The sequence below is a fragment of the Diospyros lotus genome, chromosome 13, assembly GCF_014633365.1.
Source record: "Diospyros lotus cultivar Yz01 chromosome 13, ASM1463336v1, whole genome shotgun sequence".
Lineage (NCBI taxonomy): Eukaryota > Viridiplantae > Streptophyta > Magnoliopsida > Ericales > Ebenaceae > Diospyros > Diospyros lotus.
The window spans coordinates 3,852,869-3,876,333 of record NC_068350.1 but is presented as its reverse complement, the minus strand read 5'-3'; the positions used below and the strand labels follow the sequence as shown (position 1 = coordinate 3,876,333).

At 38.4% G+C, this 23,465-nt stretch overlaps 2 protein-coding genes across 4 annotated transcripts; both read left to right on the top strand.

The window, feature by feature from the left end:
- Nucleotides 1–425: 425 nt before the first annotated feature.
- Nucleotides 426–1,823, top strand: LOC127789259 (uncharacterized protein At3g28850). The gene has a single exon (XM_052318118.1). The coding sequence runs from the start codon at nucleotides 457–459 to the stop codon at nucleotides 1,609–1,611; it is 1,155 nt and encodes a 384-aa protein (XP_052174078.1). The 5' UTR covers nucleotides 426–456; the 3' UTR covers nucleotides 1,612–1,823.
- A 7,155-nt stretch (nucleotides 1,824–8,978) lies between these two features.
- Nucleotides 8,979–23,402, top strand: LOC127789260 (F-box/kelch-repeat protein At1g57790-like). 3 transcript variants are annotated; one of them, XM_052318122.1, is made up of 3 exons: nucleotides 8,979–9,148; nucleotides 9,869–10,985; nucleotides 23,029–23,402. In XM_052318122.1, exons 1-2 carry the CDS (start codon nucleotides 9,117–9,119, stop codon nucleotides 10,965–10,967), a joined length of 1,131 nt encoding a protein of 376 aa, XP_052174082.1. In that variant the 5' UTR covers nucleotides 8,979–9,116; the 3' UTR covers nucleotides 10,968–10,985; nucleotides 23,029–23,402. The 3 variants fall into 3 exon arrangements, with proteins under 3 accessions (XP_052174082.1, XP_052174079.1, XP_052174080.1); XM_052318119.1 differs by having other exon boundaries at nucleotides 9,869–10,999; XM_052318120.1 differs by having other exon boundaries at nucleotides 9,869–10,999; nucleotides 22,989–23,402.
- The last annotated feature ends 63 nt before the right edge of the window (nucleotides 23,403–23,465 follow it).

Below are 23,465 nucleotides of genomic sequence, written 5' to 3'. Positions count from 1 at the left end.
GTTTATTTTCATATTTTTAAAAATATATTTTCAAAAATAAAAAAAAATTGTAAAGAAAACTCAAAGTAATAAAAAATCGTTTTTAATTGTTTTCATCACAAGCACGTTTAAAATTTTCAAAACGTGAAAAATATTATAGATATAAAAAAATGCGTTGTTAAGATAAATAATCAAATATAAAACTGAAAATAAATTTAAATTTTAAAATTAAAAACTAAAATAGGGAGATAAGAACACTAAAGTTAGGGGGAGTAATAGGGGCATTAAAAATTAAGAAATGAAGCAAATCGTAGGCTGCTGTGACCAAATTACCCCACATTTGGTGACCGTTGGGGCCCGTTGGAGGTAACGGTTAAACTTTTCAAAAAGAGAAACCCCCACCACCCTTGACGGTTCCCTTACAAATTGGGAAACCAAAAAAAAAAAACAAAAGAGACTCAAAGATCATCCAAATCTATGGGTTGTGGATCTTCTAAAATCTTCAGGAAAGATTTCAGACAAGAGTTTATGATTGGCAATGGCGGTTGCTCCAGTCACGAGATTTCTCTCACTTCCACCACTTATGGGGCTCTCAAGCTCAGCGAAGATGATTTCCAACGAGAAGAAGAGCCCATTAGAGAGGTTTTGATGGAGATTTGGGAGAGATCGCCGCCTCGAGAAGAGCCCGAAGTCATCGACGCTTGGGAGCTCATGGGAGACCTCGAAGACAATTTACCAATTTCGGTTCAAGCGAAGAAAACACAGAAATCTGAAGCGAGGAGTCCACTAAAATTGATCAATCAGATGGCTTCGCCCAAGAGATTGAAGAGATCGGGAGGAAAAGAGAACAGGGGAAGTGTCTGTAGATGGAGTGGCGGCGTAGAGAGATCGGCTTTCAGCCCGAAAAGGGCTTCGAAAGAATTTACTTTGATGGGTAATTCATTGAAGCCATCATTGAACTTGAGGAAGACAGTAGAAGATTCAGTGGCTTTGTCACAGAGTGGTTGTTTCAGTCCCCTGTTTGATCCAGAGCTCGTCGCGTTTTACGAGAAAGAACTCTCCGAAGACGAAGAACAGATCAAGAAAATGGTTTCTGCAGTATCGACTTCCAACAAGCCCATAAACTCCAGAGATTGCCTGTCCATTCTCGACTCATTTGAGGAGAAATGCCCGCCGGGAGGCGAAAATGCGGCTGTGATATACACGACAACCTTGCGGGGAATTAGGAAGACTTTCGAGGACTGCAACAGCGTCCGCTCAACCGTCGAGTCGCATCGAGTTCGCCTTCTCGAGCGCGACATATCCATGGACTCGAGGCTCAAGGAGGAACTAAGGGGACTAATGGGGAGGAATGGGGTGAAAGTCCCTGTTCTGTTCGTGAAAGGGCGGTTAATAGGGGGTGCTGATGAAGTGATGAAGTTGGAGGATGAAGGCAAATTGGAAATTTTGCTAGACGGGATCCCCAGGGCGGCTGCGCCCGGGTGCGACGGCTGCGGCGGAGTCCGGTTCGTGGTGTGTATGGACTGCGATGGGAGTTGCAAGGTGTTGGATGAGGATGGTAAGAGAGCAGTTAGGTGTGGGCAGTGCAATGAGAATGGACTGATAAAATGCCCTATTTGTTCTTGTTTCTAAGTTAATTTTACTGCTGTTACGGCGTTCATATTGTTTTCTATTAGTCCATATGGGTCTGTGTATTTGCTCATATGAAATACTTGAAGGATACTATTTCCAAGGGTGAGACTAAGTGTCGATAACCAAGAAAGAATAGAATTGATGGGCTCTTACTGATACCATCTAAAAGTGTTTGTTTCATCTGTACGTAACACTACCAGTTATTTTTACTAAGTTTCGCATGTAAATCTTACCCTAAATATTTATCGGTGCTTGCCGATTTTTCGAGTTAAAACTTTAAATGTTATTATTATTCGATAGGTTGAATGTTATATTTTAATGTTGGTTTATATGTTTGTAAGCTTTAAATTAGAATGAAAGTGAATTAGGTATTGCTTAATATAGACGTTAATTTGAAAATATTTGTACCATACATAAAGTTTATGATTTTTAAGTTAATAAACCAATCAAGCCAAAAGGAATAAAGTGAGATTTATTATTGTCACGGACGTATCAAATATTTTTAAGATAATGTACTATCAACACTTTTAGACTATTATTTTAATAATTATATTTTAATTTTTTATGAGGTGATAGACTATTTTCACTTTCCATTAGTAATACATCAACATCAGCAATTATATTTTTATTTTGAACACTCAAATTAGTTTTAATTTGAAGCATGTGGCATGATAAAGGTAATTTCAATAATTTCTTTAATGAATTAGTTTGTAATTATTAATGTTTAAATTAAAAAGAGAAGAGGTTCACAATTTAGTGGTCAGATTAAAGTCGAAGAAAGATATATTTTTATAAAATATATATATATATTTATTAAACTATGATATAAAAATTTTAAAAAATAAAATCCATTGCATAATACTCAATAGATTTAAAAATGTATCAACTAACATTATACTACAATTAGAAAAAGTTTATACAGTAATATTAGTATAAATTTAGGATGAAAATAAAATAAAATTCAAGATTAAATATTTAAACTAAAAAAAATACTGGTATCATTAGCAAAATGATAGACAATATTCAAGTTGTGAATATCTACTTTCTAACTATCTCATATTATTATTATTATTATTATTATTAGTAGTAGTAGTAGTAGTAGTATTATGGAGCCAAGAACTTTGTCATGTCACCAACATTTTTTTTGATAAGTTACAAGTGTACTTGTCATTATTTAAAAGCTTAGTAAATATTTATCATAATAGTCTAAATTTTTCTTTGAATCATCTCTATTATATAGAGAATAGATTATAATTATCACTAATAGTATGATCTGAATATTATGTTTTATCTATCTTGGGCTTTGAATACGACTATATGAAGTTTGAAATATTCTTTTTTTCATATGTTAGTTTCATGTTATTATTCAATTGTTGTCAGTATTAGCAAAATTACATATTTATATAATAGGAATAGGTAATGTTATAAAAAAAATGATTAAAATAAGGTGAATTTTCATATCAATTTATTCAAAATTAAAAAAATAATATGATAATTATAATCATAAAAATAATTATCATTAGTCTTTATCGTATAAAAGATGGGTAGAACTGAACTAAAGTCTAAAATCACCCATCGTATTTGTGAATTATCTTATAAATACCATAGCGTGCATGATACTTGACAAATAAAGAAATATAAATTGCAATTAGACCTTTTATTGCTTGTGTGATTTGTAAGGAGATCTTTTGTGGTTTAAAAATGTTTTTAAAGATTCTTGTGGTTTATTTTTGTTTGCTTAAACACTTACTCTCTCAATATAAAAATGTCTTTAGATAAGTTCTCTAAATTAAAAAAAAATTAAATCACGATGACTTCAAAGATATGTTTTGACCACATGGATTTAAAAATATCTCTATATGAGGTGTCAAATAAAAAAGTAAACTATAAAGATTTTCAAAAAAAAAATTAAATTATAGAAGATCCTCTTGCAAATAACTTGTACCATAGAGGTTTAGGTGCAATTTATCTAATAAAAAAATCTAGAGACCAAGTATGGCATCATTGAGAGATGTGGAAAATAAGTTAGAAACTTGATTTTTTGAGGGATTACAAATTGATTTACTAGCGATTATCTTTTCCATTATTTAGTCTCTTTGTTCGAGATATTTTTTCAAGTTCTTGTAATCTTTCCTAAAATAACTTTCAAGAGAACTATTTAGAGGACTCGTGGTGAATTTTCTAACATGATTGCAAGGTATAAGTTAGGGATGACAATGAAGAAGATATGGGTAAATGATCCCTTTGTTTGTTTTCATACCCATATCTATATTCTTATTATTGTTATTATACTTGTTTTTTTGGAGATATTTTGTTTAATTATCTATCCTTATACTTGGATGCCTTATATATTTCATTCTAACAAATATATATTAATAGTTTAAATAACTTTATAATAATTTGATAACAAATTAATTTAACGTAGATGCAAGCAAAAAGGTCAAAAACAACAATTGAAACATTTTAAATTGTTTTTAAAGTGTACATGGATGAGGGTCCATTCACAAAATTCACGAAGACCAAGTCAAAAAGTTGAAGATATATATATATAAAAAAAAAAGCCCCACAAGAAGAGGACTAAGAAGCCTTCTCTCTCAATAGTAAGGCACTCCTAGGTAACTCTCATAAGAAGGTCCCTGGCCACCAAGCCCACCAAGAGAGACTTCACTAAAATTGGGAGACTTTCTCAAAGTTACTCTCAAAAGTCTCTTGAGGGGGTATTCTCATGATAAATGTGCAAATAATATCTTAGAAATTTTCTCCAACAAGTTAAGAATCCTAAAATATATTTGATTGTTAACTCTTCCCAACAATCTTTTTTATAAATAATGGAGATCCCATTACTCTAAACATGTTATAAATAATAGATGACAAAACACTAAATTTTTTTCTTAATTATTTTTTTAATTAATTTAACTTAAATATTAAAGTATTTGTAATTTCGTTTTTGCAAAACTCTCAAGCTTGAAGGATAATTTTTCCCTACATAATATTTATGTGTTCAAGCAACAAGAGTTTCATTAATACATTAAGTAATAAAAATATCACATTGGTTTGTTAATGACAAAAGTGAGTGGTAAGAAATGACATAATTAGATTATGTTTTAAATTTATGAGAAGATGTTTTGATTTGATCATATATATTGATGTGGCACTACCTAAAATTACAATAATACCCCTACGCGCTAGTGGCCTCGCTTGTCATGTGTATTGCCCGAGAAATTGACACGTGGTAAGTCAATAATCTGGTGCGGAGTCTGAAAGATCCGGGCCGAATTGTGAGACCCATTCCATTTTGATCGGGGTCCTCATCAGGTATAAAAAGTTCTTTTGCTCTTACCTTCATTACTACTTGCATTTACTCTACTAATTTGAGCGTTGGAGTCCACCTTGAGGGACTCTAGCCCCGTCATTCCATTGTCTTGCAGGTTCTATCATCGAGTCCGACATCGCCAAGTCCAAGGTATTATTCCCGAGATCCATTCGCAGAGATGGCACGTGGTGGTTAGTCCCAAAAACCATCATCATTCGGCGCCCACCGTGGGGCCAATGTCCATACTCACCAGCCTCTTCTCTCCCTATCTTGCGCTTCTAACTTCAACTCCTCATCTCGGACCTCGATCTTTCCACAAGTGTCAAACGACTTTTGCTCCTTGACATAACTAACTACATAGCTCCCCGAAGGGATATGACTCGTAGCCAGGTTGGTGCCAATCTAGAGGCCCCGCCGCAAAGGGAGAATCTACCACCTCCGACCAATCCAATGCCAGAGGACCGACTCACCAGGCTGGAGAATCAGGTCCAACAGTTAACTGAGTTGTTGACTGATTATCTACACTAGAATAAACAACATCGTCCGCATGTGCCCTCTCAATGGGAGGAGCACCAGTCACCTCCTCCTACTCAGGAGTCTCGTCAATCTCGCCAATTGGGTAAGAAATCCATCCCTCTAAGGTGGAAAGATCTACTTCTTCCCCCTCACGAGAAGGAGAGACTTCGTAGGAAAGGCGATTGCGTTTCCTGGAGAGGCAAGTCCAGGAACTCAAGAAGGGAAATGAAGAACTGCCTTATCTCGTCTCTAACCAACCCATGAGCAAGCGCTAAGGTGCAACTTGGATTTGATGGATGAGCACTGAGACCTGGCGCAAATTCGATAAGCCACGTATAATCAGTGCATTGCTAAATACTACAATCGATGAGTCCACGCTAGGAGTTTCATGCCAGGAGATCTTGTATTTCGATGATTTGATGTGAGTCATCCTCGAGAAGCGAATAAACTAACTCCAAATTGGGAAAGACCTTACCAGGTGGTGGAATCCTTAAGTCTGGGGGCATATCGACTAGAAGACATGGAAGGTAAGCCCTTGAAGCATACCTAGAATGTGCAAAAATTAAGAAAATTTTATCAATAAGCAGGGGAATTCCCTGAACTTCTTTGTACTCTTTTTATGACTAATGGCAAGACTTCGGATTCTCTCAATCTAATAGCAATCTCACAAAACCCAACACTTCGCCAAAGAAAAATTCAAGGGTCACGAGCCCTAGGATGCCCAAAGGTGGACTAATGGCTACGAAAAAACTCATCAAAGGGTCACGAGCCCTAGGCCGTCCCCAAATGTGGACTAATGGCCACATAAAAACTCATCGAAGGGTCACGAGCCATAGGCCGTCCCCAAAGGTGAACTAATGGCCACATAAAAACTCATCCAAGGGTCACGAGCCCTAGGCCGTCCCCAAAGGTGGACTAATGGCCACAGAAAAACTCATCCAAGGGTCACGTGCTCTAGGTCGTCCATAATCCGAAGATGGAAGGCCAGAAGAAAGTCAACACCCTCATTCGCGTGGGAGTGGCAAAAATTCAAGGGTCAAATGCCTTGGGCCGTCCACAAGCCGAATGTGGCCCAGATACTCAACACCTTCCTTCGCGTGGGAGTGACAACAATCTAAGGGTCTAGTGCCCTAGGCCGACCCAAAGGTGGACTAATGGCCAAGGAAAAAACTCTAGCCCAACACCCTCCTCCTTGAGGGAGTGGCTAAAATCCAAGGGTCACGAGCCCTAGGCCGTCCAAAAATCGAAGATGGACTAACGACCGGAAGAAACTCAACACCTTCTTTCGCGTGGGAGTGACAACAATTTGCCCTAGGCCGTCCCCAAAAGTAGACTAATGGCCAAGGAAAAACTCTAGCCCAACACCTTTCTGCACAAGGGAGTGGTTAAAATCCAAAGGTTACGAGTCCTGGGTCGTCCACAAGCCGAAGATGGACTAATGGCCGGAAGAAACTCAACACCCTTCTTCGCGTGGGAGTGACAACAATCCAAGGGTCAAGTGTCCTAGGTCGTCCCCAAATGTGGACTAATGGTCAAGGAAAAACTCTAGCCCAACACCCTCATCCGCGAGGGAGTGGTTAAAATCCTAGGGTCATGAGCCCTAGGCTGTCCACAAGCTGAAGATAGATTAATAGCTGGAAGAAACTCAACACCCTCCTTCGCATAGGAGTGGCAAAAATCCAAGGGTCAAGTTCCCTGGGCCATTCACAAGCCGAATGTAGACTAATAGCCAGAAAAAATTCAGAGCCCAACATCCTCTTTTGCGTGGGAGTGACAGCAATTCAAGAGTCAAGTGCCCTAGGCCGTCCACAAGCCGAAGATGGACTAATGGCCGAAAAAAATTCAAAGCCCAACACCATTTTTTGCGTGGGAGTGACTGAAATCCATGGGTCAAGAGCCCAAGGGATCCTAGCTTGAGCAGAGGATATCCCAGCCTGATTAGCCTGACTAAGGGATCCCAGCCTGATTAGGGGAAATCCCAACCTCACCAGAGGATATCCCAACCTGATCAGCCAGACTAGAGGATCCTAGCCTGACCAGGGGAAATTCCAACCTAACCAGAGGATATCCCAGCCTGATCAGCCAGACAAAGGGATCCCAGCCTGACTAGGGGAAATCCCAACCTGACCAGAGGATATCCCAACCTGATCAGCCAGACCAAGGGATCCCAGCCTGATCAGGGAAAATCCCAACCTGACCAGAGGATATCCCAGCCTGATCAGCTAGACTAGGGAATCCCAGTTTGCCTTGACCAGGGAATCCCAACCTGACCAGCCTTGTTCATAGCCTTCATTGTCTTACAGGCTACATCCCCACAAACAGCGCCAGGCATAACCAAGTTTGAAGTGCAGGCTACAAATCCGAGGATAAGAATACCCAAGTCCGAAGCTTCCACTCCCGAGGTCCATTTGTCGAGGCAGCGCATGGTGGTTGGTCTCACATATCATCATTATCATTTGTCGAGCTAAAAATACTCTTATGCACATTGAGAAAAATCTACAGTCAAATAACCTCAGAAATTAAGCTATTTCTTGACCTAGCGTGATTCTCAGGTTAGTTCAAAGATTGGGGGGCAAGTGATGTGGCACTACCTAAAATTACAATAATACCCCTACGCGCTAGTGGTCTCACTCGCCATGTGGATTGCCTGAGAGATTGACATGTGACAAGTCAACAATCCGGTGCGGAGTCCAAAAGATTTGGGCCGAATCGCGAAACCCGTTCCATCTTGATTGAGGTTCTCATTAGGTATGAAAAGCTCTTTTGCTCTTATCTTCATTACTACCTACATTTATTCTACTAATTTGAGCGTTGAAGTCCACCTCGAAGGACCCTAACCCCGTTACTCCATTGTCTTGCAAGTTCTATAACCGAGGTCCAACATTGTCAAGTCCAAGGTATTATTCTCGAGGTTCATTTGTAGAGGTGGCACGTGGTGGTCGGTCCCAAAAACCATCATCATATATGATTTGATTTTTTTGAATCTATCAATTATAATATATATGTATACATAATATCATAGTAGGATAGGAGTTTTTATTTGCTAGCCTACCGATACTTATTAGGTATTTTAAATAATATATTTGTATTTTTTTAATTATATTTTTTTATATTAAAACTCTTAATATCAGGAGAGAGTTTTGACAAGTACCCACCAAATAAGCTATCAATTCTGTGGAAAGAGTTATTTTTTAAATTTATTTGTAAATATAATATTATTATTTTTGACAATTATCATAAGACATTTATTAAGAAATTTAAAATAAAGTAGGAGAACTAATAAAACATTTACCTCATCAAACAAGTAAATAATCTATAAAGTAAGGAAAATTATGGTATAAAATTAATCTTCCGTACGATGATGGACTGACTATGCGGATCAAAGTGTAGATTATATAAGAATTTTTGATAAATAAGAGCTAAGCATGTGACAAGTCAGCAAACCCCTTGTTGACGTGTTAAGCATAGGGAGGGTCTAATTTGTAGTAGATTAGAGTCACGGCAGCAGCGGATAAAATCTCCTGCGCACGTTTCTAGTGGTAATGATTTGGGAGGCTCTCGTGCCTACAGGTCGCCACCATCAACATCCATTTCTGTCTCTCTCTCTCTCTCTCTCCCTCCGGTAGAAATTTCCGCAGCCTCTCTTCATCGAGGGAAACCCGTCTGGGTTATCGACATGGCTGGGAGGAAAAGAAGGAAAGTGAAATTGTGAGTTTCTTTCTCGTTCAATCCTCCGAGTTAGTTCTTTATAAGCCAAATTCAATCGGAATGGATTCGTAATGGGTTATTCAGATCATGCCAATTTAGGGTTTCTGGTGCATTATCATAAAGTATGCTAGTGTTTCTCGATCTTGGGTCCTCTGAATTGGTTTGAAGCCGAACAATTTGTTGGCCTTTGCACTTTCACACTCTCTTACTATGATTTCTGTAGATCGTATGATAATTTTGGAGGGTTTGAGTTAAATTTCGAATAATTTGGCTTCTCACTCCATCGTTCTAGGGTTTTTGCTTCTCTGTATGTTAATTGTATGGTTCGCTGATGGTGTTGGATTGACATCGGCCTACTGAATTTCTAGGTTTTTATGCTGTCAATTTCAATTGATCATTATGATGATCATATCCAGTCCCCTCACCAGGGTTTAGTGGTCAGCCTTAATTCAGTTAGTTTTAGGTGGTTGTATCTAGTCGTCGCATTTTCTCTGACGTGTCTGTTCCTTTCAATCACAATTAACAACCCCCTTGGGCTGCAACTCAGATTTCTATGGCCGATAATGATATAGGAACATTTTCCTTTCTGTATTCGTATTGCTACTCACAGTGTCTACATTTTCAAGGTCTTGGTGTTGGTTGTTAGGGGTAAGCTCTGTAGTACCACTTACTGCTGTTTCATTTTGCATCACAACTAACCGAAATTGTGTATTTTTATAGATTAAGTGAAACGATCAAGGACGGGAAAAGAGTTATGGCTGGGGAGAAGAAAGAGCCAGAGGAGCAACAAACTTGGTCTGAGCTACCAATAGAGCTTTTGGAAGTGATTATGTCCCATTTAACTTTAAAGGAAAACCTCCGGGCTTCTGCTGTTTGTAAGAGATGGTGTTCAGCTGCTATCTCAGTCCGAGTAGTGCATCAACCCCCATGGATTATGTTCTTTCCAAAGTTTGGTAACTTGTATGAATTCTATGACCCAGCACAACGCAAGACCTATGCCCTTGAACTACCGCAGTTACATGGATCCAGGGTTTGTTATGCTAAAGATGGTTGGTTGCTACTATACAGGCCCAAAACTCACCGGGTGTTCTTTTTCAATCCCTTCACTAAGGAGTTGATCAAATTGCCAAAATTTGAGATGACTTACCAGATTGTTGCCTTTTCTTCTGCTCCAACTACCCCAGACTGTATCATTTTTACAGTTAAGCATGTCAGTCCCACAGTCGTTGCTATTAGCACCTGTCACCCTGGGGCAGTGGAGTGGACAACCATTAATTACCATAATCGCTTGCCATTCGTCAGCAGTATTTGGAATAAGCTGGTTTTCTGCAATGGGCTCTTTTATTGTCTGAGTCTTACTGGTTGGCTTGGGGTCTTTGATGCACAAGAACGTACATGGGTTATCCATGTTGTGCCTCCACCTAAATGCCCTGTGAACTTTTTTGCCAAAAATTGGTGGAAGGGCAAGTTCATGGTGGAGCATAAAGGAGATATATTTGTTATATACACATGTTGCAGTGAAAACCCTATTGTATTTAAGCTGGATCAGACAAACAAAGTCTGGGAAGAAATGAACTCCCTTGGTGGTATGACCCTTTTCGCAAGCTTCCTGTCATCACAAGCAAGAGTTGACCTTCTAGGAATGATGAGAAATAGCATCTACTTCTCTAAAGTTCGTTTCTATGGAAAGCGGTGCATATCGTACTCGCTTGACGATGGCAGGTACTATCCTCGTAAGCAATGTCATGACTGGGGAGAAGAAGATCCATTTGAGAGCATTTGGATTGAACCACCCAAAGATCTCTCAACCATCATATAGAGAGGTCCTGGGAGGGAGGTGAGAATGTTCAAGTGAGTAATTCTCTGTTCTCCATTGATTACTTTATTTTACTGTAGTTGGATTTGCTAGATACTCATTGGTAGTTTTGCACAGTAAAACACACATGTAGGCCTTAAGCATTGGAAAATCCACATTATTATGTTGTTTCTTGAACTTATTTATATCTATCCAGTTGGAAATCCATATTGAGGTGAGGTGTTCAGTAGTTCTTTCTGTCATGTCTTTTGATACAAAATTTTATGATTGATCCTCCACCTTCTGTGGTCCCACCAAGCAACCAATTTCTTGTTGGTTAGCAGGAGGCCACCTTGTATCCTTCTCTGGCCTTCTTTAGGCGGTTTGCATTATGCTTTTGTTATCTCTATAGAATTTTGGTCCATGTTGGACTATGTTAATGACAATTCAACCTAGAATCTGACTAATCGTTTACTAGTCTATCAGATACTTGTTTACTGCTTTAGGCACAAGATCCATTATTAAAGATGACAAGAACCATGGTGCATGGATATAGCACACCTATGCCACTCGTTCAATGGCTGAATTTGCAATTTTGAGAATTCTAGGAAGCGCTTCAAAGTTAAGGAAGTGAGGCCTAAGGTCAAATGATCTAGAGTTTGATTTATAAGTCTGGGGAAAGATCCAAAATCAAGTGAGCTTGAGCTTGAGGCAGCTGGGCCCAACATTTTCCCCTTGCACACGCGTGCTTGTGGTAGGAAGTGAGTGCATTGCATACATTCAGCAGTTAGGTTCTATCAACCCCTTATATCTTGTATTTCCTACCTTCTCCAACTTCAGCCAGCCTTCATTTGGAAGTTCTAATTCCAAATTGGTGAGATTCTACTTGAAATATATAGGAGTGTTCCTAGTGCATGAGGCTTTGTGCTTTGCAAGTGTTGTCTTTATATGCATCCTTTGCCTTGAAAAGAGGTTGTTTCCACAACTCAAACCTGGGACCTTCCCATTCACAGAAAAACAACCTCATCATTGTTCTGCCTCATTTTTCCCCAAAAAGAAATAATGAATAACTAAAAAAAACATCTTGCCTAGTGAAAAAACTAACCACCAATCCACACACATCATGGATACCTATTTTCAAATAATTTTTGCAAAAATGCACTTAGCATCCCTAAGGTTTGGTTGAACATGGCTGAACCAGATATAGTTCAGACGCCATGGTCGAACCCCTCTGGCAAGAGAGATAGGAGAGAAAAAGGTAGATAGACGCGCACACACAGAGGGTTAGGCGAAAATCCCCAAATCCTGCAATTGAAAATCCACAAACCAATAATTGAATCCACAATTGAAAATCCCCAAAATGAAAATCACCAAATCAGTAACCAAATCCACAATCTTGAAATTACCACCAAGAGGTTCAATTAAAAGTCAATAGCCCAAAACCACCGCAAAACTCAGCATTGCTTGAGAGAGAGAGAGAGAGAGAGAGAGAGAGGGGGGGGGGGGGGAAGAGAGAGGGTTCGGCCATGGTTTAGTTTAGCTATGGCCAAATGGTGAGAGAGAGAGAGAGTTCTAAAAAGTAGGGGCAAAATGGTAATTGTATCCTAATTTTTAATAGTAGGTGAGATCACTGCCATTTTTAAAACCTGAGGGGTAGGGCAAACCTGAGGGGTGGTTTTTTGAAGTTACACAATAATCTATATGTCTCTTCATATGTTTTTTACTTTTTACTCATACATAATCTAATATTGTGATGCTAATTGAGCTAATGGTTTAATGTTCCTTTTAGTTTTGTTAATTGTGGAAAAGGGTCAAGGTAAACTGTGTAAAAGATTAATAAACTAGACAGTTCTTAAGATAAAAGGTTACTTGATCCAGTTTAAGTAATATAACAACTAGAAAATATGAGATTTTTATTAGTTAATCACAACATTACTTTATTAATACACAAATATATAAACCAAGAAAAAAAAAAACAATCATAAAAAATCAAATATATATGACTGTATCCTATGGGAATACTGGCACCAATTTTGACGTGTTTAATATTAAACATAAAATTCGTATCTTTCTATGTGAAAGCACACAACATTTTCCATCAGAGTGGTGGGATAACACTATTCTTTTGAAAATTTCTATGATCCTGTTTTAACATTAATACCATCAAGATATAAAGAGAAATCCAGGCAGTCTTTTCCTAGACTATTAAGAGTTGGAGATCAATGATTATCTTTTGGAGAACTCAGCATGCCAGGGACAATATAAATGGAGACTTGGCCTCAAGGAAGACGAAGTACATGTCTAATGGACCACTCTGACAGAGAGTTACATTAGTGAAGTCATGGAGGTGCCGTGTGCTTCCGCAACTACGATCATCTTTATTAGGGTATATAATGGTGATGAATCATGAATGCCTAAGCAGCGAGTCATTAGCCAAGTACTGCAAGCATCCTTATTGAGAAATAGGTGGCATGGAGCCACCCGAATGAAGGGTCCCATTGACTGAGCCATGGATGTGCCACGAATGTTCTTATGACAATTGGCTATGTGTAGGGCACTGTGTGTGATACACTCTGTTTAACTGAGTCAATAGCACAAGGAGAGAAAAATGCATGTACCACCTTTCAGGGTTGGCAGTTGGAGAAATATATTGAGAGCTTGATCCTTAAAAGAGAGATTGGAGATTCAAGAGCCACCTATGTGAGGCTGGGAAATGAAGAGTCAGTCATGGAGGCTTGATTCACAGAAGGAGAGATTGATAATGTGGAGGTAATGTGGCTTGCCTCCTCAAAGTACATAATATGATTACCTACACAAGGTCTTTAAATCTCCTCCTTGAAGCAAAAACTACTATCAAAATCAACAATCACATTACAGATATCAATATCTTTTGACAATTCAACTTCATTAAGAATCATCTTACATAAGAAAATTATTCCTCTTACAGGCATTAGGCAATTTATGGAATTCGAAACAAAGAGGCTCTCAACCTTCGAGGGAACTCTAGAATGAGACTTTTGCATCCCGTTCAGACTTCTACAGTCTAATAGCCTCAAGGAGCCTCTCAATCCTTTAGAAAAAAGTTTACTACATTATTCCTATTCCATTTCCTGATGCCCTTTTACAGAAACTTTGGCTTCCCAAAGGAAAAATCAGGAAGTCTCTAGCATCATAATGTTCCCGCCAAGTTTTCACTAAATCAACAAAACCATCCTCCCTAAGTGCTATGTTTTAAAGTTACTCCCCCCCACCCCCCCCCAAACCCAAAAAATGCGCGCACGCAAAAAAGCTATGCATTAAAGGGCATCTTCAGTGCATGAAGGGTAGATGTGAAACAATCCTAGTTAGGATCACTAATTAGGATTTATTTCCCAGTCTAATGAGATGAGAAATATGTCAATACTACAAATGGATAATCTCTCTGCTGATCTAAACCTAGTGTGAGGGCCTGATTTCATGGAAAATTTGACAACTCATAGGATTCGATGAAATCAGCAAAAGCCCTCATGGAAGATCTAATATGGACACAACTGGTCCTTTCACAATGAAAGAAAAGGAAAAAAATGAATGACATTAAAATCAGCCTCCAAACATCAAGGGCTACCCCAATACGGCCTGAAATTCGACAAACCAACCATAATATCCTTCTTTCCCTCTCCCCATGGGAGCCATAGATTAATGACAAGACCCACTCAGATTCATTTCCACATTGCAATACGATATAGAAGAGGAGCTAGACAAAAACCAATTTAGTTCAGCACCCTTGATTCCAAAGGGACTTTCGAATACCTCTCTCAGATTTCAAAGCATCTAAAAACCTCCAATCCAGCCAACCCCAAACAATGATATCCATAGAGTCAGGCTCATGCATGGTCTCTTGGTAGATATTTGCTTGCAAAGGGGTAAGGCTTACCCTAATGAAGAGTAGTAAATTGAGTTTGCATACTTCATTTGTGGAAATATAGGAGTTTCCGATTTTCTAAAGATAAGGAAGGCGAAATTCTAGGAAGGGCGAAATTCTAGGAAGGATAAAGAGATAAAAGGAGAAGAAGATAAGTCAATTTGAATATGATTTAGTTTAAAATTGTATTCCTAAAAATTAGAGATAGATAGTTTGTATGTTAAATAGTTTTAAGTATCATGTAAATAGTAGGGGTGAGCAGAAGTTCGAGTAAACCGAACCAAACTGACAAGTTTGGTCGGGTTGGTTCGATTCGGCTTTTCATAGAAAACGGTTTGGTTTGGTTATATTTTCTTCTAAAAATCGATTATTCAGTTCAATTCAGTTATTTTGATATAAATAATCGAAAAACCGAATCGAATCGAATCGTGTACCCCCAAACCAAATCGAACACCCCCCCCCCTAACAAGGGTGCGACACCCGAATCCCGATAGGCGATAGTCTTCTGGCCCTTCTTCTCCAATCTCCATCCCTCGCCATCGTCGATAGCATCTCCATTCCTCGTTGTTGCCGATAGTGCAATGTCTGTCTTTTGACTCTTTTCTTTGTCCCTTCTAACAGTGCCAATCATCTCCTCACCTCATCTCTTCGTCCCTTCTCTCTCCCTCTACCATCCCTTGCCAATGGCGAAGACGAAGACGAAAGTTAGAGACAAAGACGCAGGCCGGAGACGACGCCGATGGCCCATTTGATAACTTTTTCAGCTACTTCTATTTTACATTGAAACCTAGATCTACTAAAATCCAACCATTATATACTTTTGATTTTTGGGTATGTGGGTCACTGTGGTCGGGGGAATTTGATGATCAGTTCCAATCATCAGAATCATCGGTCGGCTAGGTGGCCGCGGCAACAGCAAGGCCGAGCTAATGTTTGGTCTGTTGGTTATTTTGTGCTTCAGTTTGGTTTGTGGTTCGATTCGGTTCAGTTATCACGGTTTAGGTGTCGGTTAGTTCGATTTGTTAGGGTTAGTCGATCGGTTCAGTTCGGTTATTACATATGATTCGGTTCGGTTCGGTTCGGTTATGATTTTCTGTCGATTCGGTTCGGTTATAATCGATTGCACACCCCTAGTAAATAGAGTAGACTTCTATAGAGAGTAAGTGTCTTGTATTCATGTATTTATACACCCTTTTGCCAAGAGAATGAAGTTAAGTTCATCTTTTGTCTCAAATATTTTCTACATGGTATCCGAGTAGGATTATTTTTCCTCCTAATTACCAAACCCTAAAGGATTAACAGTTGTGACCTAGCCACCCTCTACCCGGAACTACAAACTCGCCAGTACCCACAATAGCTGGCAGAAGCAACAACCAAACCTCTAGCCAATCCTCCAAGATTATACCCCTACCAAACAACAATCCTGTAACCATGGACAACAACAACATGTTCTCCATTACAGAACACAAACTTAATGGTCAGAACTATCTCCAATGGTCACAATCAGTGTTGATGTTCATATGTAGCAAGGGAAAGGAAGACTACTTGACTGGAAGCACAACAAAACTGGGAGAAATAGAACCAGGGTTCAAGGCTTGGAAGTCTGAAAATAACATGGTGATGTCTTGGCTCATCAACTCTTTGACAACCGAAATAGGTGAGAATTTCCTCCTTTATGACTCTGCACAAGAAATTTGGGAGGCTGCTAAGGAAGCATACTCTCATATTGAGAATACTTCTGAATTATTTGAGATAGAGAACATGCTTGATGATCTAAAACAAGGAGATTCTCATGTTACATAGTACTTTTAACTCTCTAAACAAGTTTTGGTTTCAATTGGATAAGTGTGATACTATCCAATGGAAGTGTACAGATGATTTCGCAAGATACAAGCAGATTGTGGAAAAGAAGAGACTATACAAGTTTCTTATAGGTTTGAATAATAACCTAGATGGAGTAAGAGAAAGAATTCTTGGTACAAAGCCCTTGCCTAGTCTTAGAGAGGCATTTGCAGAAGTACGAAGGGAGGAAAGCCAGATGAAGGTCATGTTGAAAACTACCAACCCAACCTTGGAGCAATCGGCCTTAATCACCTGAGGGAGCCATCAAACTTCATTTAAACAAAAAAGGGGGTGTCCTTGGTGTGAACGAGACACACCAAAGATACTTGCTGGGAAATTCATGGGAAGCCACCTGATTGGAAGTTGGCCCATGAAAGGTGTAAGGGAACCTTGGCCTCTACCGAAGAAACCACAGTAGCTCCATCAACCATTGTTTTTAGCAAAGAACAAATGGAATGCTTCAAAATCTGTTTGGCAGATCTCAGATTACTCAGTCTCCTACTTTGGCATCCGGTTTTATAGCTCATAAAGGTAACTCTCTCCATGCCTTGACTGCTAAGGGTGATTTTTTTGTTGTTTGGGTTTTTGATTCAGGGGTTTCGGATCATATGACTGGAAATACCAATCTTCTAACTAGATTTAAACCATGCCAACAAGATTGGGTGGCAAAAATTGCTGATGGATCACTATCACAGGTTGCTGGAGTAGGTTCAGTGGTTATATCTACAAATCTAACCTTACATTTAGTACTTTTGGTGCCAAATTTAGATTGCAACCTATTATCAGTTAGTAAACTGTCAGCTGATCATAATTGTGTTGTTAAATTCTCATAAAATCAGTGTGAATTTCAGGATCGGATTTCAGGAAAGACAATTGGCAATGCTAAAGTATGTGCGAAGCTATATATCCTTCAAGAAACTACTTCCAACAATAAACTTGCTCCGATTAGCAAGTGTTCCTACTCTAGACCCTCTGGTTGTCGCTCTAATTTTCATTCTAGCAATAATAGTGCAATTATGTTATGGCACTACAAGACTTGGACATCCAAACTTTGTTTATCTTCGAATGTTATTTCCTTCATTATTTGAGAATCAAGATCCACATATGTTGCAATGTGAAGTTTGTCAATTCTCTAAACACAGTCAAAATACTTATCCTAGACAATCCTATACTCCATCTTACCCTTTTTCCTTGATTCATAGTGATGTGTGGGTGCCTTCTAGGGTTAAAAACATTATTGGGGCTTGGTGGTTCATCTCATTTGTTGATGATCATACCCATCTTACTTAGGTATTTCTCATGAAAGATAAATCTGAAATTGGTTCTATCTTCCAAATGTTTCATTCAATGGTGCAACGACAATTTAATGTCAAAATTCAAATCTTAAGGACTGATAATGTCAAAGAATTTTTCAACTCTATTCTTGGTCATTATCTCTCCCAACAAGGCATTATACATCAAAGCTTATGTGTCGATACCCCCTAACAAAATGGAGTTGTTGAACGGAAGAACTGGCACCTTTTAGAAGTGGCAAGATCCCTATTATTCTCTACCAATGTTCCTAAACATTTTTGGGGTGAAACCATTCTTACGGCCACTTACCTTATTAATAGAATGTCTTCACGCATCCTAAAGCATCAAACTCCTAGCCAACTTCTCTTAACTATCTTTCCTCACACTCATATTCTTTCACAACTTCCGCTAAAAATCTTTGGTTGTTGTGCATTTGTCCATGTTCACAACCACCTTTGGAGCAAGCTTGATCCTAGGTCTATCAAATGCATCTTCCTAGACTACTCTTCTCATAAAAAAGGTTACAAATGCTACTCTCCCGAACTTCAGAAATTCTTCACTTCTATGGATGTAACCTTTGCTGATAATCAGTCCTATTATCCTAGACCTGATATTCAAGGGGAGAACACTCAAAATAACTCTTTGGAATATCAGTTTTGGGATATCCCATCCTTACTTACTGAAAATCAGCAACCTACCAGTAACCAGCAACCCCAAGAACCAGCCCAACCAGCCCCTAATTCCTCAATCAGCCACTCTCCCATCAAGGAATTTCAAGTTTATTCTCGGAGATAGTCTATCCGGAAGGAGAGTAAGGACCAAACATGCCCTAGGCCTAATCAAAAGGTTGACCTAAATTCAGATCCTGCAACTGGTGAGAATTCGGACACTACCTCTTTTGATGATGAAGATTTACATTGGCCTATTGCTTTGAGAAAGGGAGTAAGATCATGAACTCAACATCCTATACAAAACTATATTTCATACAAGGGTCTCTCACCCAAATTTAGTGCATTTGTTTCAAATATGGATAAAGTGCAGGTTCCACACACTGTTCAAGAGGCCTTTCAACACCCTAAGTGGAGGAATGTTGTTATTGAGGAAATTAGGCGTTGGAGAAGAATAAGACATGGGATATCATTGATTTACCTCTCGGAAAGAACCCTGTGGGCTGCAAATGCGTTTTTACAGTAAAATACAAGGAGGACGGAAGGATTGATAGGTACAAGGGCTGACTAGTAGCAAATGGATTTACCCAATCTTATAGTATTGACTACCAATAAACATTTGCCCTTGTGACAAAGCTAAATACCATTAGGGTTTTGTTGTCCCTAGCAGCAAACTTAGATTGGGCCTTACATTAGTTAGATGTAAAAAATGTGTTTCTAAATGGTGATCTAGAAGAAGAAGTCTACATGGAAATTCCTCATGGATTTGAAACGAAGCTTACAAGAAACAAAGTATTCAAACTAAGGAAATCACTTTATGGACTTAAATAGTCCTCGAGAGCCTGGTTTCAGAGATTTACAAGGGTAGTCAAGAAGTGTGGATGTAATCAATGCCAAGCAGACCACACCTTATTTATCAAGTACTCCAAGGAAGGTAAAATTTTCATTCTTATTGTCTATGTGGACGATATCATTGTTACAGGAAATGATATTATTGAAATCAAAAGCCTTAAGGATGTCCTTGCAAGGGAATTTGAAATTAAGGATCTAGGAAGTTTGCGATACTTCTTAGGTATGGAAGTTGTAAGGTCCAAAGAAGGGATTTCAGTCTCCAAAAAAAAATATGTTCTTGATCTCCTAAATGAAACAGGGATGTTTGGTTGCAAACCAACAGATACTCCTATGGAATCTACGACAAAATTAGATATTGGCAAAGAAAGCACACTGGTTAACAAAGGGAGATATCAAAGGTTGGTGTGGGAAAACTTATATACCTATCACATACTAGGCCAGATATAGGTTTTTTTGTGAGTATTGTAAGTCGATTCATGAATGATCCCAAAGAAGAGCACCTAGAAGCAGTTTATCGCATCCTCAGGTACTTAAAATTAACTCTAGGCAAGGGATTAATGTTTAGGAAAACAACAAACCGAGGGATCAAAGTCTATAGTGATGCTGATTGGGCTGGATCACTAGATAGAAGATCAACCTCTGGATATTGTTTGTTTGTGTGGGGAAATCTAGTCACTTGGTGTAGCAAGAAACAATTTGTTGTCTCTAGAAGCAGTGCGGAGGCTGAGTTTAGAGCCATGACTTAAGGATTTTGTGAAGGAATATGGCTAAGAAGACTACTTCATGAATTACAAGTAACTGTGACAGAGCCAGTTTAAGTATTATGTGATAACCAATCAGCCATCAGTATTGCAAAAAACCTGGTCCATCATGACTGGACAAAACATGTGGAGATTGATAGACACTTCATCAAAGAGAAGATAGAAGGAGTATTCAAGGTAGTTAAAATCGGGATTTTAAGTAGGATCGAAAAAGAGTTCATAACGGGATTTTAAGTAGGATCGAAAAAGAGTTTGTAAAATAGAATCGTAAAATTTTAGAGACAATTAAAAATACCCTTTAATTTTTATAAATATATGTTTATAATAACATAATTTTATAAAAAATGAATTAATATCATTTAATAACCTGCTTATTTCTTATTATAACTCAAAACTAACATGTTGATATAGGCAATTTAGAGGCAAAATATAGCTTAAAATTCTTTAGAGGATGATTCCAATATTCTCCATTAGATTTAAGTTGCAATTTATACTTGAAGCGTAAAATCGTTTGGGAGTCTCTGAAGCGTAAAATCGTAAAATTGTACATCTAAAATCGGGATTTTATAGAATTTTACCCCAAATAAGATTTTACATGGGATTTGAATTGTTTGGGGGTCTCCGAAGCGTAAAATCGTACTAGTAAAATTAGGATTTTAATAACAATGGGAGTATTTAAGTTGTTTTACACTCCTACAAATAATTAAGTAGCTCACATTCTCACTAAGGCCCTACCAAGAAGACTATTTGATGAATTAAGCTGCAAGCTTGACTTGAATAACATATTTAGCCCAGCTTGAGGGGGAGTGTGGAAATATAGGAGCTGCCGATTTGCTAAAGATAAGGAAGGCGAAATTCTAGGAAGGATAAAGGGATGAAAGGAGAAGAAGATAAGTCAATTTGAATATAATTAAGTTTAAAATTGTATTCCTAAAAATTAGAGAGAGAGAGTTTGTATTTTAAATAGTTTAAGTATCTTGTAAATAGAGTAAACTTCTATAGAGAGTAGGTGTCTTGTATTCATGTATTTATACACACTTTTGCCGAGAGAATGAAGTTAAGTTCCTCTTTTCTCTCAAATATTTTTTACATCATTATTGCTTATCTTGTGAATTAGAAATGGAATTTCTTAAATGGTTCTAATGAGAAATTTCAAAATATCATCAGATTAGGGTGTAGTTTTCCTTCTCTTGGGGAAGCTGATTTGGAACCAAAAGCTTGGCGTTTTTAAGCAATTATTGTTTCAAAATTACCCTGGAGGTACAATTACAAGATAAATTTTGGAGAAGCATGCGAGGTTGAAATCTTGGATTTAATGTGGAGGTTGGTCGTATTTGCAGGTTGTTTAGCTTTCTTTTACTTCATCACAAGATTATGTTCAAGTTATTTGGGTTAGGTGGGAGAAGCATGAGAATCGTTCTCCTTTTCTGGCAGTAGTAGGTAACAGTGAGAGAGCTCACTCACCTTTCAAAGCCATAGGTGTCTCGAGTTGGAAGATGTTTTGCCTGTTCTTGCTAGGCTCTGCAGCAAAGCTGTAAAGTGCTACCTCAGATTAGTTATTCTATGATATCTCTGTCAGACAATTGGGTGTTTTGCATGCTGAATTTCTTGACTCTTTAGATATTCTGTCTCATGTCCCATATTAGAGAGAGGATGTCTTGTAATCCACGGAATTGGGCAGGTGACTTTTTGGTAGAATCTTACTATTGCGTGTTCATAATAAGCAAGGTCAACCATCCTTCTCAGGAAAGATTGTTGGTATTATAGAGAGGATATCTTGCAACTGATGGAATTAGGCAGGTGATTTTTAGTTAGAATCTTATTATAGTGTGTTCATGATAATAAGCAAGGAGAAGCATCCTTCTCACAGGAAGGATTGATGGTCTCTAATGCTCCCTCTTAGATGTCTTTCTTGGTTTAGATGTCAGTGCAAAGCAAGATGTCTACTACTGAGAATTTGATTGGAAAGTAACAGATTTGTGTTAACTTCTTGTTCCATGAATAGGATGGGCAGTTAATGATCTGACTCCTTATTGGCCTTTGTTGCTCGGACAGTTTGGGTGCATTAGGTGTTTCAGAAGAAAGTGTTCAATCTTGTAATAGCTTGGAGGGGTCTAGAGTTGGCCTTAGGGAGAAAACAAGTGGTTGATAGTTTCTCATGCTTGATGTGGCCAATTTGGCGAGAGCATGATAAGTGGACCTTAAAGGGATTGAAGAGAAAGATCTCATCACTTCTACATAATTGGTGATCAGATGGCACTGGTATGTGCTAACTTTTGAATTTTATTAATTTGCTGGAGTAAATGCCATACATAATAGGGATGTGGTTTTTTGTTCCTTTGACCTGTCTACTGATGCCTCTGCAATATATTGCCAAATTATCAGCATAGAAAAAGGGAAAACAATTGGAAAATGCCAGGAGAATATGAAATTGTGAATTGTGAGTGACTTGTTTCTTCCATTGATACTGAGTGGGCATATGCTTGTTTATGGCTTTGAGGAAGTTGCAATGCAAAACATAGGCAAGTACAGGCAATCCAGGGCGCTGATGGAGCCTTACCTGAATGATATATGGCCTTGCACAGTCTGATGCCTAACACAACATTCAACTGCCATGCTGTGAGAAAATTTGTAACTCTTGAATATTTGCTGTCTTTATTTTTCCGTTTTATTTAAACTGTTGTTTATAGTGTTCTCATTCGAGTTGTTCCTTTCTCCTTCATTTCAGAACTCCTTGGCTACCATCTTAAGCAATTTACATTTTCCAGGTCCATTGTCTGATTAATGGCTTGAAGTTCTCTGGAGTATGCCCCATTCTCGCAGGAGCCGTACAAGACCTTGGAAGAGTCCAACAGTGTTTAAGCTTGAAGGAACAGCATTATGACAAATGACAAAGCAAACCCAATTCACCCAAGAAAGTTAGATTTTTGTCTTGGGTGTCTGACAGTGCCCAGGCTGGTTTCCGGATCTTGAAAGCGATTATGGTACAGAAATAAGCTGAAGCCTCCTGGCAGTCTCTCCATGAACTGTTATGAGTTAAGATATCATATTTATTTAGTAGTTTTGTTCTCGAGTACCATATCTATCCATGTCTGTTATGGGATCAGCAAGTAAGCATATATCGTTTGTTTGAAGTAGTTTATTTCCTTGTGTTGGAGCTGACTTCTTTCTTGGACCATCGCCAAGCTGCAGCTCTAACGGGATC

What these genes read in the sequence shown, in the direction of transcription:
- LOC127789259 (XM_052318118.1), top strand. Translation starts at nt 457, where the DNA reads ATGGGTTGTGGATCTTCTAAAATCTTCAGGAAAGATTTCAGACAAGAG.
- LOC127789260 (XM_052318122.1), top strand. Translation starts at nt 9,117, where the DNA reads ATGGCTGGGAGGAAAAGAAGGAAAGTGAAATT. An exon ending in AAAAGAAGGAAAGTGAAATT is followed by an intron (nt 9,149 to 9,868) that starts GTGAGTTTCTTT and finishes GTATTTTTATAG; the next exon opens with ATTAAGTGAAACGATCAAGG.